This window comes from Leptinotarsa decemlineata, unplaced genomic scaffold (assembly GCF_025532065.1).
Source record: "Leptinotarsa decemlineata unplaced genomic scaffold, Ldec_3_MD MMD2_tig00000505_RagTag_RagTag, whole genome shotgun sequence".
In the NCBI taxonomy this organism is placed as follows: domain Eukaryota; kingdom Metazoa; phylum Arthropoda; class Insecta; order Coleoptera; family Chrysomelidae; genus Leptinotarsa; species Leptinotarsa decemlineata.
The window spans coordinates 14,400,553-14,420,671 of NW_027412549.1; the positions used below are offsets into that span (position 1 = coordinate 14,400,553).

Consider the following 20,119-nt stretch of genomic DNA (forward strand, 5'->3'; position numbering starts at 1 on the left):
CTACTGATTTTTCTGGTGTTCTGGTGTGCTAAGTGTTCTTTACTTTTACCATTAATTTCGTAAATTCCAGACTTTTCCGAATTCTCGACTTTGTTCTTTGGATTTCCTAAAAGGCTCTGTGGTGTATGACTTGTAAGTACCACCTTCATACATAGGAAGTTTTGTTTCTTTGTTTCATAACATATTTGTCGCTAGTCTTTTCAATATAAAGAACAGCTCATGTTATACAACAGTAACATGAGCTGTTCTTTAGTAGTTGTGCAAAAGTACTGTTGTTTATCAAGTATTCAAACTTTACCAGTGTTCGTATATCCTATAGGTTTTATAGCTTATCAAGGAAAACATTATTTCTCGTACTGGCTTCTTATGTTTAACCCAACCTTCAGTTAGTACTTTTTCAGCTAGTTTAGCAATTTTTTACCGTCTCTTATTCTACTATAAAAGTCCTGAAGAATAGCCAATAAAGTCTTGCTTTTTAGTTTTTTAAACATACGCAGAACTTTATTAAAACAACGATAAAAGTAAAATAAAACAACAATAAAAATTAATTGGCGCTCCGGGGCGACTTCATTGATTCCAGTGGGGCATTTGCTTTTTCAGCTGCAGGAAAACCCGGAAAAAACTGCAGCACCACATCATCTGAAGATCTTGATCTAACAATGTCCTCTCTCTTATAAAACAAAATGTAGGGTGTCTCCAGAGGCTCCAATAAATTCAATGCATCGCCAGAACACTTCGTGACATGACTGTCGTCGAACTTAAACCAGTCCATTTCGTCTTTGAGCAAGGCGTAATAATGACCAAATTCAACGCCAGAACCACAGTGAACAATGACTGCATGAATATTATAATAGTGGTCTGCTAGGTTGAAGTGTTCATCTATTTCGAACCTTTCAAAGAGTTTCTTGCTTTCGTTAGAGGTTGAGTCTTGTTTGAATATCATCAGTGTTATTATTAGATTGACTGGTGCCTCAGCTATACTTGTTTCCTTATAACAGTCAGTTAGTTTGGCGCATGTTTGACAATACAGTCGATCATCACCTGTTAAAAATTCCATTTTCAGATGATTTAACAATAAGTTTTGCACGAACTGGTTATTAGTCACATTAGGAAAAGCTAGATGAAGTTCCAGAAATTCACATAAGTTTTCGGTACTTCTTGAACATTTACCATAAAGTAAACAAGTGAGGATTTTTCCGTCAAAAGATTTACAAACACAAGACGAGATGGGCAGTACGGAATCATTTAGACAAGAGCGGTCAGGAGTATTGATTTTGCTATTGTTTTGCCCACGAAGAGTATTCCACAAGAACTCCAAGAATTCGGAACAATCCTCTTGTTGTCCTAACGAGTATCTAGTGGACTTCAAAGACTCCAGGAAATCGGTTGGAGGGAAAGATGATACCTTCTTACGAAACTGCAGCTGCATGAACAGTTGTTTGAGTTTGATGAATAAGTAGGAAACATTCCCGTTCTCGTTCATCATTAAAACTTCGTTCTTGAAATTCTTCGCCATGAACAACACTTGTAAAATGCTATTCATGTAGCAAGTGTTTCCTAAATTATCCAATCCAATTTTCTTCTCTAGATTTTCAGGACAAGTATCTACTGATTCGTAAGGAAGAACATGTTTCACAGCATCTCCATAAGAACCATTTCTCAAGCTGCGATCGATCCTTCCAAGTGAAGAAGGGTTTCGTAGAGGGATCGATTCGGCTCTTGCTTCATGAAGCTCTTCCACTGAAAGGGAACCAGTTCTACGAGGACTGCAACTCATTTTTTGGGGGCAAGAATGACCTAAGTCCATTGACCGCACTGAAAAAGAAGAAGGTGGATCGATCAGTTGTGAATTAACCTGGATATACACATATATATCGGCTTGTTTCGAAGAGGTTTCAGTTCCGTACTGAAATTAGGGTAATGCATGATTTCATCAAAATTATGTGAAGAAGGAATAGTTCCAAGTACTGAAGCAGCATTGCCACGTTGAATAGCAATACTAATTTTTTTTATCAAAAAAGAGGTAGAACGGTGATCTTTCGTTGCTTGGCCTATTCTCCTTCCGAGTTCATGAACGAATAACAGAGACTCCGGGCCATAAACACCAAAAGTTTCAACCGCTACTGGATGAAACAGATAGTTGTTTCCAAGATTTTGGTATTTTTTTCTTTTCAATTTCTCGCCAGACAATGCTGCAGTTCCAGCAGACTTGGAACTTTCGGCTAGATGGGAAGCCGCGACCGTGTCAACGCAAGTAAAGTTTTTTTTTTAGTTTCGTATGCTATAAAAGCGTGTTTTTTAGTCTTTCTGTACTGTATTTATTTTATCTAAATTTTGGGGTCAATCAGCCGTATATTGTTTAGAAAAATAATTATTGATATTTTCCGATTCCGGATAGAGAGCCTGAAAATCAGCTACCAAGCCCAAGGCAGCAGACGCGCAAAGGAGGGTTACAAATGAGGCAACAGGCGCGCGTGTTAATAAAAAAAAATCTTTTTTCAAATGAAGAAATACAAGTGAAGTGAGTTCGAATTATATCGAGTACAGCGCCATCTGTCCGCGAATAGATCAAGCAATAATGTTCATAATTCTGTCAAATACCGATCCCTAGCTTGAGAGTTACGAGCAAACAAACATACATACATACACAAACATACAGGTGAAGCTAATATAAAGCGTTTAAAAAAAGAGTTTTGATTTTTTTGTTTCCATCTGCATACCTGCTCCGATCGTATGCTGTTTGTTAACTTAGCTAGCCGTGCTGACCTCCACAATCAATGCATATTTATTTTGTTACAGGTAACCGATTTGTACAAACAGATGAAAGAACAAAACCACGCAGCCCCGACTAAATCAATTAGCAGTGCTGGTAATCTAACTTCTCTTTGCGTTGATATATCACCTAGTTCAAGTAATTTTTTTGAGGTATGTATTCAGTGTTATACATTTTGTTTAATTCATTTTCATTACATCAGTTAACTGAAAGACTAGTTTGAAAAAAGTATTGAGCTGTTGGGGTATGCAGCATGCAAAAGAACACTCTCATAACATTGATTACAATATTTCGACAAGTTTGACTGCCATCATCAGGGAAAAGGTCCATGAAGTTGTTTGCAAATGGTGGAAAGTTTATAACATACATGCACAAAAACATTCAGTACAGGTCACAAAAACTGTTTCAGACTTCATGGATTTTAAAAAGTTGATTAGGGTTATGCTGAAAAAATTTTGACGAATATTATTTTCAGGTTCTCTATATAGGTAAAATAAAAGTGTGGCAACGAAAAGTACCAGACAATTTCATAGATGAAGCTTTGGAAAAATTTCGAATACATGAACTTGAGAAACATGGATTTAGACAATTGGGAAACATTGGAAAATTGAAGAGTGAAAGTGAACTTTTTCGAAGAGGATCAGTGGTAAGAAAATCTGTTTTATGTTGCAACTACAAGTATACTTCTGAACTACAAAGCTTCTGCTGCTGATGAAATTGCAGCAGTTATTTTTTTTGTTGAACTTCTTCAATATATAAATGAACAATCCCTCAGAAGTCAGAGCGATTCTGTATCGAGCTTTTTTATTAATTTGACGTCAAAATTTAATATCACTGAAAAAATTGATACATGAAGAACTGTCCGTTTATTATACAATTCTCTATATAAATGATGTCACGTTTCATTTGTAGCAAGATACCACAATCACAGTTTCTCAAATACCTATTTGTCAATAATTATGTGATTTTGATGATGTATTAAAATTTTGAGATCCTGGAAATTATTATGGTTACTATAAAATGTGGCTGTAAATGTATGTCGTATATAATTCAATGTCCAACGTGGTATTAGCCAAGGAAGTAGTTGTTTTCTAGCAGGTATTTACCAGAATCTACGGTATAGATAGTTTAATATTACGAAAATCTCTATGGAAACGTTTTGGAGCTTTCTATCGTGAAACTCAAAATAATCAGAATTCAGTTTATAATATATTCGCAACAATTGAAATATTCTCAAAACTGTAAGATTAGGGGAAATGTTTTGCACCTTCCTATTATGTTCAATACTTTGATTAAGGTTTCATCAAATTAGTTGTATATATTTCATTAGTATATCTTAATTACTATCGTTATTTCTCTTAGGATTCTTCAAATGGTGAATCTAGCTGCGAAAAAAATCTCAGTTCACCCGCAACCCCGCCTTTGCTTCGATCCCAATCTGTCCATTCAAATTTGATAAAACAACCCAGTGATACGAAAAATGAGTCGGACATACCTGAATTGAAGAATGACGGAGGAATACCTATCACTCCTATAACGAAAAGTTGTAATGATGACTCTGCTAACAACAACAATAATCCTTCACAAGAAGTCAAGACTCATAGAGAAATGGACGACCACAACCGTACGATGGTATTGCAGGTGGATAGAACCGATTTGAGGCTGATAAGTCCGGATAGAAAAATTATTTTGTTGCATAAGCACCACCGGGATATCACCACATGTCTACAGGTATGATATACAGGGTGTAACTGAATAAGTGTAAAACATTTAAGGAGGTGATTCCTCATCGAAAAAAAGATAGGATCTTTCATATAAAGAAACTTCAATGAAGCATCCCTTGTTAAGATACATCCCCTCAAAAAGGGGGTACATGAAATTTTTATAACAATTTTTTTCACAAGCACTGAAAAAGTTACAATATTGAAACTAATCTGAAGTTTTGTACTACCAAACAGACACTCAGCCAGTAATTTATTTGGTTTACCCCATGATTGTAAGGGGTGGAAACGCAACCCCTAAAATTTATTTTCAATGTAACTTTTTGTCTTATTATTTGTTTACCATTTTAAAATTTATTTCCGATAGCCTGTTTCATTCTAAACAAAAAATGTCTCTTGGGTTTTTTGCCCAAAATAAACCAGTTCGCAGCAAAAAATTATTTTACGAACAATTACAGAGATACATCGTCATAAATGCGAACTGAATTTATTGTTATTTTGTAGTTAGTACCTGCATTAAACGATTAAAGGATAATAAACAAAACTAATTTATTAATAACAAAACACACAACATGTAGAAATCATAGTAAATGTTCAATATGTCTACCTTAAGACATTATGCATGCGTCTAGACGTCGGCGCATTGAGCCACGTATTCGCTCAAATAAGCCTGTGGAGTCTCTCTGATTACCCTGCACGCATCGATGATGCGGTTTCTTAGGTCCTCTACATCGCGAACAGGAGTACGATAAACCAAATGCAGTAAATGGCCCCAAATAGAGAAATCGAGAGGATTGAGATCCGGGGATCGAGCGGGCCAGTTCTGTGGTCCTCCTCGACCTATCCACTGATTTGCATATGTTTCAGTTGAATGCTGACGTGCTACTTGACTAAAATGGGCGGGAGCCCCATCATGCATAAAAAACATATCCCTTCTGACACCCAAAGGAACTTCCTCCAGCAGTACTGGATGCATTTCTCTTAAAAATTGAACGTATGCCTCACCATCTAATCGAAGAGGTAGAAAATGAGAGAGAAAACTGTTTTTGATGGTTAGTTTCGACAATAGCATGAGGGTTTTCATCAGCCCATATGTGGTAATTATGAAAATTAACAATCTTGTCCCGAGAAAAACTACATTCGTCTGTGAATTCTATCGTCTTCTGAAAGTCACAATTTCTTCTGATCATTTCCAGCATCCAATTGCAAAATTCAAGACGGTTCGGAAAGTCTCGCGGAAACAGTGCCTGTACTCGTTGCAGATGGTAAGGGTATAAGAGTTTGTTTGAAGGTGATTGACAATGTTTCGTGATGAATTTCACTAGTTCGGACTTCCATTGTCTACTATATAAAATGATTTGAAATCCCTGAAACAAGTAAAAAAGAATAATTAAAAAAGGATAGCTGAAAATAACAATTATATTAAGCAACAATAAACCTGGAATGAAATGATAGTGAAATAACCTACAAGTAAAAATATAATAATTGAATAAATAAAAAAAATAAAAATTAAAGAAATGAAAAAAGAAAATAATAAAAAAGTGTAGAGATTCCAAGTCACGTTAGTTCACGTTTCGATTGTTGATATCTACAATCGTCTTCGGGTGATGACTGGACTGATTCCTCCGAGAGATGACTATTTATAGATCGTTGAAATACTTTCACTTTCTCTGCTTTCCATTTTCCGCTTCACTGATTCCGTGAGAGATGACCGTTTTGGCGGGAGTTGGCCATTTTTCGTTTGATGATGGTTTTCCATATGTTTCGTATTTCTACGCTGGCCTGGCTGAATACGTTTTTGGACAACATGTATGCGGCTTCCTTAAATTTTCTCCTAAACCAATGTTCCTGTCTGTGCAAAATCTCAGCTTGGGACCACTCGATGTTGTGTTGATGGGTCCAAACATGGTTTGCTATTCCTGATTTGCTGGTTTCTCCTCGCTGTGTGTGCTTCTTGTGCTCGGCAATGCGAACATTCAATGGCCTCTTAGTTTCACCAATATAGGATTTTCCGCACTCACAGGGTATCCGGTAAATGCAATTCTTGGAATCACAGTCCGCGTTTGGGGGCCTGGTTTTCGTGAGGCTGCTACGGATAGTGTTACTGGATCTGAAACAGGTTCTGATGTTGTACTTGGAACCAATTCTTCTTATCCTCTCCGATAATCCTCTGATGTAGGGAAGTGCAAGCACTGGTTGTGACGGCTTCTCTTCCTTGCGAGGCTCCTGCTGTCTTTTAGCCAAAGTCTTTTCTACCATCGCTTTGGAGTATCCATTCCGCTGAAGATCATTTTTGATGATGTCTAGTTCCTTCTCGAGACCTTCCTTTGTATTACAGAGCCCAAAAGTACGGTCTAATAGAGTCTTGATGACTCCTCTTTTATTCGATTGATGGTGGTTGGATTCGTGGTTCAGATACTGTCCCGTATGAGTGGGTTTTCGGTATACAGATGTTTCTCACTTAGTGTCGTTGTGGATTTCCTTCTCCATTGTGAAAGTGATGGATGGTCTCACGCTGTTGATGTGTTTCAGGAAGGCGTCTAGTTCAGTATTCCCATGGTTCCATATTATGAAGGTGTCGTCAACATATCTCAACCAGACTCGAGGTTTCTTGTGGGCTTCTTCAATGGCCAGAGTTTCCAACCACTCCATATATATGTTGGCTATGACTGGTGAAAGTGGCGATCCCATTGGCAGTCCCTCATCTTGTGTAAAGAATTCGTCCTTCAGTTGGAAATAACAGTTCCGTACACAGCATCCTAGTAATTCCATAATTACTTCTATAGGTAGATTCGTTCTCTCTTTCAGGTTCCCGTCTTCGGATAGCTTTCTCTGTATTTGGAGTGCTTCTTCGACCGGAACGTTGGTGTAAAGGCTTTCCACGTCGAAACTAATTAGTTGATCTTCCTGTGTAACCTCAATTGACTAGTAGTTCCTTTTTTAATTATTCTTTTTTACTTGTTTCAGGGATTTCAAATCATTTTATATAGTAGACAAGGTATAAGAGTTGTTCCTTTAAAATTCGAAATACCGTTTAATGATCAACATTTAGCTGGACAGCAATCTTTCTAGTACTGGTAGTGGGTTATTCTTCAATCAAATTAAGTACTGCTTCCTCAAGCTGTGGTGTTCGTACTTCTCGATGGCGACCACAAACCTGTGTTCTTTTGTCGAATGAAGCATATTCTCGTAATCGTTGATGAAGTCAAGCAAATATTCTATGTGAAGGATTCTGCCGTTGAGGATACATTTCAGCATATCTTCTAGAAGCTTCTAACCCATTCCCCTGCGACAGACCGTAAACGTAATGCATGTCAGCCATTTCCTCATTTGTGTATGCTATTTTAATGACAAGTGAATTATTAAAGTAACAAATTAAGAACAGAACAACAACACACAATTAGTATCAATTTAATTTCGAAAATTCACAAACTGACAGCGTCATACCAATTTAATTGTCACTATCGCCAATAGCGACCTACTAGAACTATTAGTTTCGTTTTTTCGCATTTCTGACGATGTATCTCTGTAGTTGTTCGTAAAATAATTTTTTGCTGCGAACTGGTTTATTTTGGGCAAAAAACCCGAGAGACATTTTTTGTTCAGAATGAAACGGGCTATCGGAAATGAATTTTTAAACGGTAAACAAATAATAATAAATATTGGAAATTTTTCTTTTGGTCTGGCTCTGGGGAGAAAAGCTTCTGTCTGGATGGTCTGTTCCTCGGTCAATTCGTGGGGTGGGGTTTGTGCTTGCTGTCGTTGGATGGGTCTTTGTATTTGGGAGACGGGATAGTTGTTTTGGTGAAGGGTGGCTTTGAGTTCGTATAGTTCCCTGGATCTGTTGTGGTTACCAGTGAGTCTTATAGAACAATGTATGAGGGAACTCAGAACGGAATTCAGCTGGGCAAGATGATGATGGGACTTGGCCTTGAGGTAGCGGTTAGTATCGGTAGGTTTTCGGTAGACTGTGTGTGGGAAGGAGTTGTTTGACTTGGGATGAGAACGTCCAGGAAAGGGAGTGAGTTATTATCTTCAACTTTCATTGTGAACTTTAGGTCGAGGTGTAAGGAGATGATGTGGTTCAGGAATGCATGAAGATCTTCAGATCTATGGGGCCATATAACGAAGACGTCATCCACGTATCGGAGCCAACACGTGGGTTTGAGATGAGACGTGTCAATGGCTCAGGTTGCGAAATCTTCCATGTAGAGATTTGCAAGGCCTGGAGAGAGAGGAGAACCCATTGGGGCCCTTTGCCTTGTTTATAGAATTTGTCCTGGAAACAGAAAATTGTGCTGGACATGCAGTGGCTGATGAGGCTGATCTTACCTTGTGGAATTTGATGTTTCGTTTTGAGAAAGGACAAGGTTTAGGATACTGGGATATTTGTGAAAAGGGATGCTACGTCGAAGTTGACGACGATATCTGTTTCTTGGATATTGAAGGATTGCAAAATTTCTATGATGTGATAGGAGTTTCGGACATACGATGAGGAGTGTTCGGCTAGTGGTTGAAGGGTATTTGCTATATACTTGGCAATGGCGTGTGTGGGTGAACCAAATGCCCTCACGATGAGACGAAGGGGGATGTTTTGTTTGTGTATTTTTGGAAGACGATACAAGCGGGGTGTACGAGAAGATGTCTCTCTTGAAATGAGAGGTTTCTTCCTCTCAGTGGGAAAGCACTCATCAACAATTCTAACATTCCACTTCCAAATAAGATTGCTTGTACAGTCGCACTTAATAACGAACGAAATTTTATTTCTTTTTTTTAATATGCGACTGGGTATAGATACATTTTTAGATGGAGTGTACGGATATAAATCAACAGATCCTTGAGATTTATCATTACTCGACATTTCAGAAATTTTAAAATTCCAAATACCGTATATGTACACACCACAGGAGTTAAGTCTAATTGTTCAGCGTAAGGAGGCTTGTTTATTTTACCCAATATGTACAAATGGCCCTACTGATCATACTTTGATCACGCATCCATCATTGTTTAGGTTAATTTTTTTGTTGGATGGAGAGAATCTAACTCACTCATTTGATGAAGCAATTTAAATTGTCTTACTTGTAGGGTCAACTGAAACCTGAACACTTTGGATTTATATGCAAGGAGGGCTCAAACAATAATTACTTTATGGGTTATATTTTCAAATGCGAATCATCTTCAGTGGCAAATGATACAATGGCAGGTGAGATATACGAATAAAAAATTATTTTCTGTGATGGTTATTTTGTAAGATACTTTCCTCTTTAAAACGATTCAGTGCAGATCCCGGATGCCACTGACAGGAATAAACATTTCTTATGGCGGAAAATATGATTTGAAAATGATTTTTATAATTTATAATGAGGATTTTGGGAGATATTTTTTTGTCTTCAAAAATATGCATTGCAAATTTCGGACGCCACTGGCATGAAGAAAAAATTGTGTAACAGAAAATGAAGTTGTACTAGCACATTTCATAAAAACATCTTATCAAAGTAATAATTTTTCTCTCAACACGTCAGCAACTTGTAATTTAAAATTGAAACCCTCATGGCATATTTTGTATATGACCTTTTTTCTCAAAATGTTGACTTTGAATATGGAATTTCCATTCAGGTATAACAGCTATTTCAATCAAATATATTGAATATTTATGATGAGTTTTATTATTCAATGCTGAAGATATTTCTATGGAATTCATGATTCCTTGGTCTTCGGAAAAGTTAACAAAATACCCATACAAAAGCTGAAGGTATCGTTTCTTACCTTTTTCGGGTATACAACCTTACACAATTTGAAATATAAACAAAGCTACATCAATAAAGAATCCCAATTATTCAGTAACTTGTATTCATGCATTTTGCCTACAAATTGAATAATAAATTGAAAAAAAATCTTTACTCAGTTTTCTTCACTCGTCGACAGGATGTTTTTTCGAGAATTTAGTTAAGATTCACATTTCTGTTTTCAACCTCTTGTCTTAGCAATGGCAACCAGGTACGATCCATTTCCACAGATGATTTTAAGAATATTCTCCACTATCCCCGATTTTGCCATCTGTCTTCTCCCTATACAGTGTGTGCGATTTCAAACCGCAACACCTTGTTATTCTGGAATCCATGAACCGACTTTGAAAAATGATAATTTCAAATTATGGTACTCGACGAGCTCAATCCAAATATGTTAACAGATATGATTTATAGTCTAGTTCACATGTACTTTTTTTTGTAACATTTTTCGGCCCTGTCGAAAAATTACGACCAAGGTGTCATTCGATTCGTATTTTTGCCTAGAAAGTTTGAGGAAAGGTCCGAAAACGCGCCGAAAAAAATTACAAAAGTTATAAACAATTAAGTGAAAAAAAATGGGGCTTAAGTTTTTTCTTAATATCTCCGGAAATTTTAAAAATTTTGGAAATTTGAAAAAAAAAAAGATTTGAAAAGATCAATGAATTTGCGTAAAAAATGTCCCGACTCCCGAAACTGTATCTCGATTATTTATAATTTTTACAGAGCCCTGAAAATAGAGCCAAAGTCACTCTGACATAAAAACAAAATAAATTATTTGAACATATTAAATGTGAATATTAAGGAATAAAAAAATTCATGTTATGTTGGGATACATCAATAAACAATATTCCGCAGTCAAAAAATTTTTATCCCAAGTTTAAAACGTTGATTATAAATTTGTTAATTAATAACTTTTTCTGAATTGAAAGTTAATATAAAAATCCCTATAATTATTAAACTAAAACCCTGGCATTTTTTCCTTTGGCGAAGTTATCCTTAATATGCAAAAAAATAGATTACTGTTGTCAAAATAAAAAAAATATTATTTTCTATTTTTTTATCAACAATTGAAAATCATAATTAATAAAAATACATTACAAAACTTCTTTTTTTATAATTTTTCATTCTTTCAATATCTCATGGCTAAAAACTAATATTTTTTTTTAATTTTTTACAGCTATTGTTAATAAATTTATTATAAACAAATACGTTGTTTATAAGCAATTCGAAATTTTTTTTGCATTATGTTAATTGAAAAAAATCATGATTTTTAGGAAAAAAATGGTTTCTTGAAAACATTTCTTTGTTGCTAAAAAATGCGTTTGTTAATTAACAATCGTTTTTTTCAACTAAATATTGAAATTAAGGAACCTTTTTTTTTAAATCATAAATCCTATTGTTCTTCAAGGTTTTGGAAAAACTTTTTTTCTTTTCCCAATTGTTATTTAAAAAAATTGTTATAAACAATTTTTTTTTTTAATTTTTTTATTTTTTCAATACTTTGTTTTATAATAAAAGTAACTATGTGTTTTTTAAATTTATTCTATTTTTTATAAAACTCTCAATATTCTAATATTAAAAAAACAAATAGCTACTTTCATCAAAGAACAAACAATTAAAAAAAAATAAAAAAAAGTTTTCTCAAAACGTTGAAGAACAATAGAATTCATGATTAAAAAAAACGGTTTCTTAATTTTAATATTTAGTTGCAAAAAACGATTGGTAATTAACAAACGCATTTTTTAGCAACAAAGAAATTTTTCAAAAAACCATTTTTTTCTAAAAATCATGATTTTTTCCATCAACATATTGCAAAAAAAAATCGAATCGCTTATAAACAATGTTATTGTTTATAATAAATTTATTAACAATAGCTGTATAAAATTAAGAAAAAAATTATCAATTAGTTTTTAGCCATGAGACATTAAAACAATAAATATTAAAAAATAAATTTGTAACGCATTTTTTATAAAATTATAATTTTCAATTGTTAATAAAAAAATAGAAAATAACAATTTTTTCATTTTGGCAACGGTAATCTATTTTTTTGCCTATTAAGGATAACTTCAGCAAAGGAAAAAAATGGGATTTTTATATTAACTTTCAATTCAGAAAAAGTTATTAATCAACGAATTTATAATTAACGTTAAAATTGGGATAAACATTTTTTGACTACGGATTATTGTTTATTGATGTATCCTAAGATTACATGAATTTTTCCATTCCTTAATATTCACATTTGATATCTTTAAATAATTTTTTTTGTTTTTATGTCAGAGTGACGAAGAGGCGCGGAAGCCTGACTACCCGCTTTTGGCTCTATTTTCAGGGCTCTGTAAAAATTATAAATAATCGAGATACCGTTTCTGGAGTCGGAACTTTTTTTACGCAAATTCATTGATCTTTTCAAATCTTTTTTCAAATTTCCAAAGTTTTGAAAATTTTCTAAAGCCCCATTTTTTTCACTTAATTGTTTATAACTTTTGTAATTTTTATCGGCGCGTTTTCGGACCTTTCCTTGAACGAATGAAGGCAAAAATACGAATCGAATGACACCTTGGTATTAATTTTTGGACAGGGCTGAAAAATGTCACCAAAAAGAGCTAAATTGAGTACATGTGAACCAGACTATTATTCTCATTTTCAAGGCTATGACCTACAAAATGGGTCGAAATTTCGAAATTTTTATTGAAAAAGTGGGTACCCCATTCGATTTCGGCATATTTCGAACATCTAGATTCCAACTTTCAGCCCAATATATCATACAGTGCGTTAGTTATATGATGACAAATTCCCAAATTCAAGATTTTTTGTCTGACCCTGTATAGCAAACTGTACACTTCAAAGGAAAGGTGAAGTAGTAGCACATTAAATATTCAAACAGGTACAGTTTTTTGCTAGGGAGTTGAGACTGACTTGAACGAATTGTTCCTTTAGATGATTTGATATATTTTTCAAACAGGTAACAAGTGTATTTCAAATAGCTCTGTGGAAATTGATCGTACTTGGTTGCCATTGCTAAGACGAGAGTTTGAGGACGGTAATACCTCAAGTGAATTCTCAAAATACATCCCAGTGTATGTATTCATGCAGACCATCACTTATGACATCTGGACGTTACATTCGTATGACGTATGCTATTTACCATCAAAGCGAAAGTTTTCAAGACAACTTTTGAGTTTTGGAAACGGAAAGAGATTATTTTCTAGTCTACCACTAAAAAAGCTGAGTTTAGAAATTTTATTTATTTTTTTCTTCGACCATTCAATTTGCAGGCAAAAATTTTTAATACATGCTACTGAATAATTGGACAGATTCTTCATTGATTCAGCTTTGTTTATTTTTCAGATTGTGGAAGGATATATACCTAAAAAACAGTAAGAAAACGGACTTTTCCTATTTTTGATTACTTTAATGACTTTGATTCACTAATCACGATTTCAACAGAATACCGGTATGGTGATATATTTTCGTGAACCATTATTAAACAAAGTTGATTCATACACTTTTCAGGTTCAGCGCAAATTTGAGATCAAAACTTGATATTTTTTTTAGCTATCACTCAAGCGTTCCTCAATGCGGAAACAAAAACAACTTGTTCCACTGTTACATCCTGCGAGCACTGTCCAATGGTCTGGTTTCATAAACTCTGCGTTGAGGTTGAGACTATGTCCGATAGGAAAACACAGGCCGCCATTTTGAGAAGGTAACTATGAACCATTTTCGATAAATCTTGTCAATAATTATTGCTTTCATTTTATTTTATTTGTTTTCATTTTATTTATTCTTAATTTTCCTTTCTACCTAGTGATCCAATGTAACTATAACTCCCAGAATCACACAACGAGTAGGAAAGACTACTTTAATGTCTTTTTTGTTCATTCTATTGTCGCTTATTGAGCTCCTTGTAATAATTTCAACAGTTACTTATGTTAAATTTATTTTTGTAAATAATATATGCTACCCTGAGTAAGTGAGCATACTTAAAGACTGGCTAAAGAAACAATTCATTTAGGCCAGTCTTCCCTCATCTACACAGTAGGTTCATAGACCGACAGCTATCAAAAAACAACCACTACCCTGGCTAATACCACGAAGGGCGTTGGCTTGTATCCGACAGGTATCAGTGCAGAATTCTTCACCGAAAAAATTTCTGCATGAGCTGTTGCCGATACAATTGCCGGAATCGACTTTCAATTATTGGAACAGCCACACTTGCATGCCAGTTTCGTGCTATTTGGACTCTCGTCAGTGCAAGGTTGTGTCCTACATCAACACGAAGTCGCTGATTTCCCATAATTTGAAATCAAATTCTTTCAGAGTAACATACCTCGAACACAGCTGAAGCGAACGACAAACAACATATCTGTCATCGCATTCTCTGCCCGTAGACGAACTACTAACCAACCACATACCCTTATTATGGAAAATTATCGACGGCATTTGCAGGAATTTTTTCAGTGAAGAAACCTGCACTGACACCTGTAGGATATAATCCAATGCCCTTCGTGGTATTAACCAGGGGAGTAGTTTTTTCTGATAGGTTGCTTTAGATGATTTAATATTCATTCAATGAATAAATTCCATCATTATTATTTTTTCCGAAATGGTTGTGCTGGTCGGGTCCTGTTCGCAAAGTCCAGGATAATAGCCTTCGACATTTTGCTGGTCAAGATTTCTGACAATAATAATTTCGATATTTCAGCCTGAGAGTTGGAATGAATAGTTTCAATAAATTCGGCATTCCTCATTTCTCACAATGGTAATAGCTGAACCAGCTATTACCATTGTGAGCAGCTGCTATAACAGCTGCCATCCTGGCAGGCTGTTATAGCAGAGGAGCCCACGATGCGAAATGGGGACTTACTCGAGCGTCATAGAGTCAGTCCTATTAGGTTGCAAAGCTTAGATGATAAGATATACCTTTTCAGCGGTGGGGGAAGCTGCTATAGATTATTAAATATGTAAAAAAAAAACTCTTGCATGGTCATACTTGAGCGCGTCAGCTATTGATACCATCAATGTCCTACGTATTTTTGATAATGTTGGTATGTTAATCTGATTGTTTGCACGATATGGGTGGTTGTACGTAAGGGTTAAAAATGAAAAAAAAATTAATTGAGCGCGTCAGATTTTCTAAGGGGGTGTTAAGTGCATCAAAAAAAGCTCTCATTCAATAATCTGACGATTTCAATCTGACACAAACTCGCGGCCATTATTATAATGTGCAAAAAAAATCGTCATTTTGAAATACTCAAGCGCGTTAGATTAAGATATATATGGTTCATCTTTATGTTTTACACGTGCTATCTCATAATCTGACGATTATCTAGAGGGATTCGCCTAATCTGACAAAAAAATATTAACAATTTTTTTTTTAATCATTGAACTTAATTATTTGAAAAGCTCAGGAAATACCATGCAAATAAATAAGTGTATGTTTTTAAGTGGAATACTTGCATTTATGGAAAATTATTTTAAAAAATGCTCAAAAAAATTTAATTTTTTATAATCAATTGAATAATTAATGAATAAAAGAGAAATGAAACTTTCTATGTTTTTCACCAGTTTTATTTGTAACTAACGTTACTGCAGTTACTTATACAATATAACACAATCAACACCATTTCAAATATCTATGTCTCACTCTTATCGAGCAGTGCAAACGATTGATATATTAAATTAAACAGAACTGGTTGAAAGCTAAATAATCTTGAACTGTGTCTTTGTATTGTATTATAGTGTTTGTTTTTTCATTTTATTTTATTTTGAGTATAATAAAAAATTATAATAGCTGTACATGTTTGATTACATTTACGATTGAATATGTTCGTAGTCGAATACCTTTATATGTTATTCATTGTATGTTTTTGTTTAACTATTTCGATGTATGTATGTATATGCACATTCACACCAAATTTGTATCTCGAAACAAGAATTCACTAACTTATCAAGCATCTCGTTATTTATTTAAACGTTCAATTCCAATCATCTTCATCTTCATCACGAACGAGTCACTGTGATAGCTGTGATGGCGTCATGGAAACAAAATTCAGAGTGGGGACGGAGTGAGAGAGTAATAGATAGAGAAAAAGTGAAAAAGGAATAGAAACGCGGAGAGGGAAATATAGGCATCACGCAGCTGCACGCATTAAACTTTCTCGACAAATTGTTGCTATTTCGGCTTGCGGAAATCGTCAGATTATTTATTTTTCGATATTCTTGAATTATTTCCTTCAAAATAAAAAAAAATTAGCTACGCTCGAGAATGTTGACATGACGTTTTTTTTTCACAACTTTGCTGCCCTTCCCTTTCTTTACGTCACTCTCAAATTGTCAGATTACTGGAATATACACTTTTTAGCATGTAATTAACTCACCCTACCTTAATCTGACGCGCTCGAGAATTTCTGATGATCAATATTTGGGATCATATTTGGTGGAGGTACTTAACCGAGTACAAGGTATCCATTGAATCCACAGATTCAGTGCCAAAATTAAACTAGTTTCACAAGGCTCTCGAGTAGCTGCCTAGAAAGGAAATACTTCAATTGTTACTCTCTTATGATCGTAAACCATTCATAGAAGAGTACTTGAATTCCTGATAACTCAGCAGACTCCATCCAGGACCATTCTGTCATCTAGATACTCAAAACTGAAAAATCCTTCCTGTTACCAGGAAAATAAGTCTATGGAACAGACAATATGAATTGCAAACTCTCATAGAGATGCATCATTTGTGAAAAGTTAGTATTTAAGTACTTAAATTATAACTACTGAAGAGAAGCATAATCTTTCGTATCATAGTAGAGTAGGATCGAAACATCAAGCATATTCATAGCAGCAACTTTTTTCCCCAACATTTCTGATGGATAAATCTGTCAGAGTTTATACTGATACTTGCTGCTAAGAGGTTTCCATTAGTGAGTGATGTTTTTTCACTCAGAGGTTAGGTATACATCTGTGCGGAATCCAGAAGGTGTCTATGATGCCACCGTCATAATCCTCGATCATCCTCTTTTGAGACCTCAATGAACCGTTGCACATTCCACCACCCTTGAGAACTGAAAATCCCAAATATTGGTGACCTTATGCCTCCGGTTTCCAGGAAGCATAGTCGTAGAATTCTTCAGAGTGCAACGGGTAATGTCAATTGTATGATTCAGAAAACGGGGCAAAGGATCATCACTGATGATGGTGGGACGATACTGTTGCAGTGGAAGACAAAAGCCAAAACGATCGACTGAAGATTTGTTTTGTCTTTGATGTTCTTTCGAAACAGCGCTGGTGACGAATCATGACTACTTTGTTTTTAGGCTATGACTTTAATAGTTGAAGTTACTTGTGGGCTCATATTTTTACTAATTTTTTCAGATATCAGTGATTTATGCGAATGTTTGAATTTCAATTCCGAAATCAATATGCATTTGGAATTATACCTTGAGTAATACATGACTTACATACAATCTTTAGAGTCCGATATTGAAATTACAGGATAGAACAACTTGATGATGATGAACAAACAACGATTCTGACGAAATTCAGAGGAGCTGAAACAGATTCTGTGAGAGAACAAAACGAGTTCCTCATGATGTTGCTCAGAGCACACTGTGAAATGAAACAAGGAAGGCACGTTCACGACACTGCCGAAAACCGGTCTGAATTCCTGAATCAATATCTAGGAGGAGGCACCATTTTCACCAAAGCGAAGAGATCTTTGAGCAACTCCTTTGAACACTTTTTGAAAAGGAAAGGATCCAGAGATGACTTTGGTGGTTCATTGAAAGGCCTGAATCTTCCAATAAATAGTAACTTCAACAAAGTAAGTAAGAAAGTTTAGAAAACAATATATTCGGGTAATTTAACTAATGATGAATTAAAATTGAATAATTACCAGTTACTTTTTCAAATATGGAAACTGGAACATAAGCTCTGCTAATTGTCTCTCGAAATAAGCAGATATCTATAGTAACAATATTGACTTTGTATGATTTGTCTCATTTGCAGGACTGCCTCTCTCATTCTCCATCCCCGAGCACGAACAATGATACCTCTGATCGAGAATCAGAAGGTACCAGATCCAGATCCTCCACAATTGGTTCACAAAATGACCTCAGAGATACACACCTCAGCGTTAGGGATAATAATCATAAAGATTCTTACTCTCCTGAACGAGTTTTCGGTTCTGAGAAGGCGCCAAAATCTCCTATGATGGACATGTGAGTGATTCCTTAATTTCATTTATTCCTATATTTCGAAAACTTGTTTGTTTGCAGCTTCATGAAAGTTGGAAATAGTCCAAAGAATACAATATCAGAAGACGGGTGTCCGAATAAGGTGGATTCGGGATCTTGGAGACAAGCAATATTCAAAAGAGTTGTAACGCCCAATAAACTTGATAGAATAGAACAACCCGGGAAACAAAGGACTAAAGAAGAATTGAGAGTACTCTGGAAGAAGTCCATTCACCAAGCAATTTTACTCATCAGGATGGAAAAGGAAAACGCTAGAATACGAGGTTATTGGTTATATTTTTCAAAACATTTTCTATTGGTTTAACGATCTAGATTTTTGAGTACATCGAATGAAATAATTTAATTGACTCCCAAACAAAACTTCACATCAATTATAATGTATGAATTTAACTGTTATGGAAAAGAAAAGTGTCACTAAAACTGAGGACTTTCCAATTCAAATTTTATCTGAAACTACGCTTCGAAACTTATGATTTTTTAAAATTTTTTGCTACAATGGAGGAATAGCAAGCATTTAGTAAAAATTCTTGGAATCACAAACAAGATTTTCCAGTCATACAAAATGTTTACTTGTTTTTATGAAAATCACTCTGAAAATGAATTTGTTTTCACTAGAAAATTGTATATTTCAAGTAAAATGAAAGAATGAACTGTTCATATTACTAAAAATCACAAAAGGACCGTACTTATTGTTTCTATACAGGGTGATTCAAAAGTACTTTGACAACTTCAGGAGGTGATTCCTCACAATATTCTGATATGAATTGTCCAAATAAGTAAATGTCCGGAAACGCTTCGTTTCCAAGATACAGGATGTGAAGTTTTATTTTTATTTTCGTTTTTTTCAAATAACTTTTGAAATACTGAACTTAATTAAACAAAACTTGGTAATTGGAGGTTTTTGAAGTGTCGAATTCGAACCTGATGTTCTTATTGCTCTTACTCGTAGGGGGCGCCACCAAACGTCTTTTTATTTAAAGATTCATAACTTTTTTGGGCGTACTTCTAGCACATTTTTCAGTAAAAAAATCGATTCCTCTATCATATCTACGTAAATAAGCTACCCTTGTTACTAGTCGCTGTAAGCAACCGTTTTCTAAATATTTGGACTTGAAAACTTCAAGTCGATTATTTGATAATCGATGCATGTTGAAGTTATTACGAATACTTTGCTTTTTTCACAAAAATGCTTTGGAAATGAATTTTACGTTTTACTCGTTTGAAGAGGTCATTACTGTTGGGTACGTTCCTTTATGACATCCTTAAGCGAAATAGTTATTTTTGTATCAAGGGTCCATAATCAGTATTTGTTTTAATAAAATTTGCAAGAAATGTCAACATTTTATTTCAGGAAATTTTCAATATGTAGAATAAACTAAAATAAACGAAACTAAATTGTATTCAAATAAATTGTTGGAAGTGTCCACCTTCACCGAAGATACAGGCAGTCAGTCGTCTAGTTATTGAATCTCGTACCCGCTCAAAAATTATTGGAGTGTTTCTTATTGTTTCACAGGCGTCTACTATTCGGTTTCTTAGATCTTCCTCGTTCACTACTGGAGTCTTATAAACTAGTGACTT

General features: G+C 34.8%; 1 protein-coding gene across 2 annotated transcripts in view; it reads left to right on the forward strand.

The window, feature by feature from the left end:
• Positions 1 to 20,119, forward strand: part of plx (PTB_TBC1D1_like and TBC domain-containing protein plx) — a 160,813-nt gene that overhangs the window by 111,589 nt on the left and 29,105 nt on the right. For both annotated transcript variants that reach the window (XM_074174024.1, XM_074174025.1), the window contains 8 exons: positions 2,800 to 2,925; positions 3,249 to 3,419; positions 4,136 to 4,504; positions 9,580 to 9,697; positions 13,839 to 13,989; positions 17,778 to 18,105; positions 18,291 to 18,502; positions 18,560 to 18,801. In XM_074174024.1, coding sequence (XP_074030125.1) covers positions 2,800 to 2,925; positions 3,249 to 3,419; positions 4,136 to 4,504; positions 9,580 to 9,697; positions 13,839 to 13,989; positions 17,778 to 18,105; positions 18,291 to 18,502; positions 18,560 to 18,801 — 1,717 coding nt within the window. The remainder of the gene's footprint in view (positions 1 to 2,799; positions 2,926 to 3,248; positions 3,420 to 4,135; positions 4,505 to 9,579; positions 9,698 to 13,838; positions 13,990 to 17,777; positions 18,106 to 18,290; positions 18,503 to 18,559; positions 18,802 to 20,119) is intronic.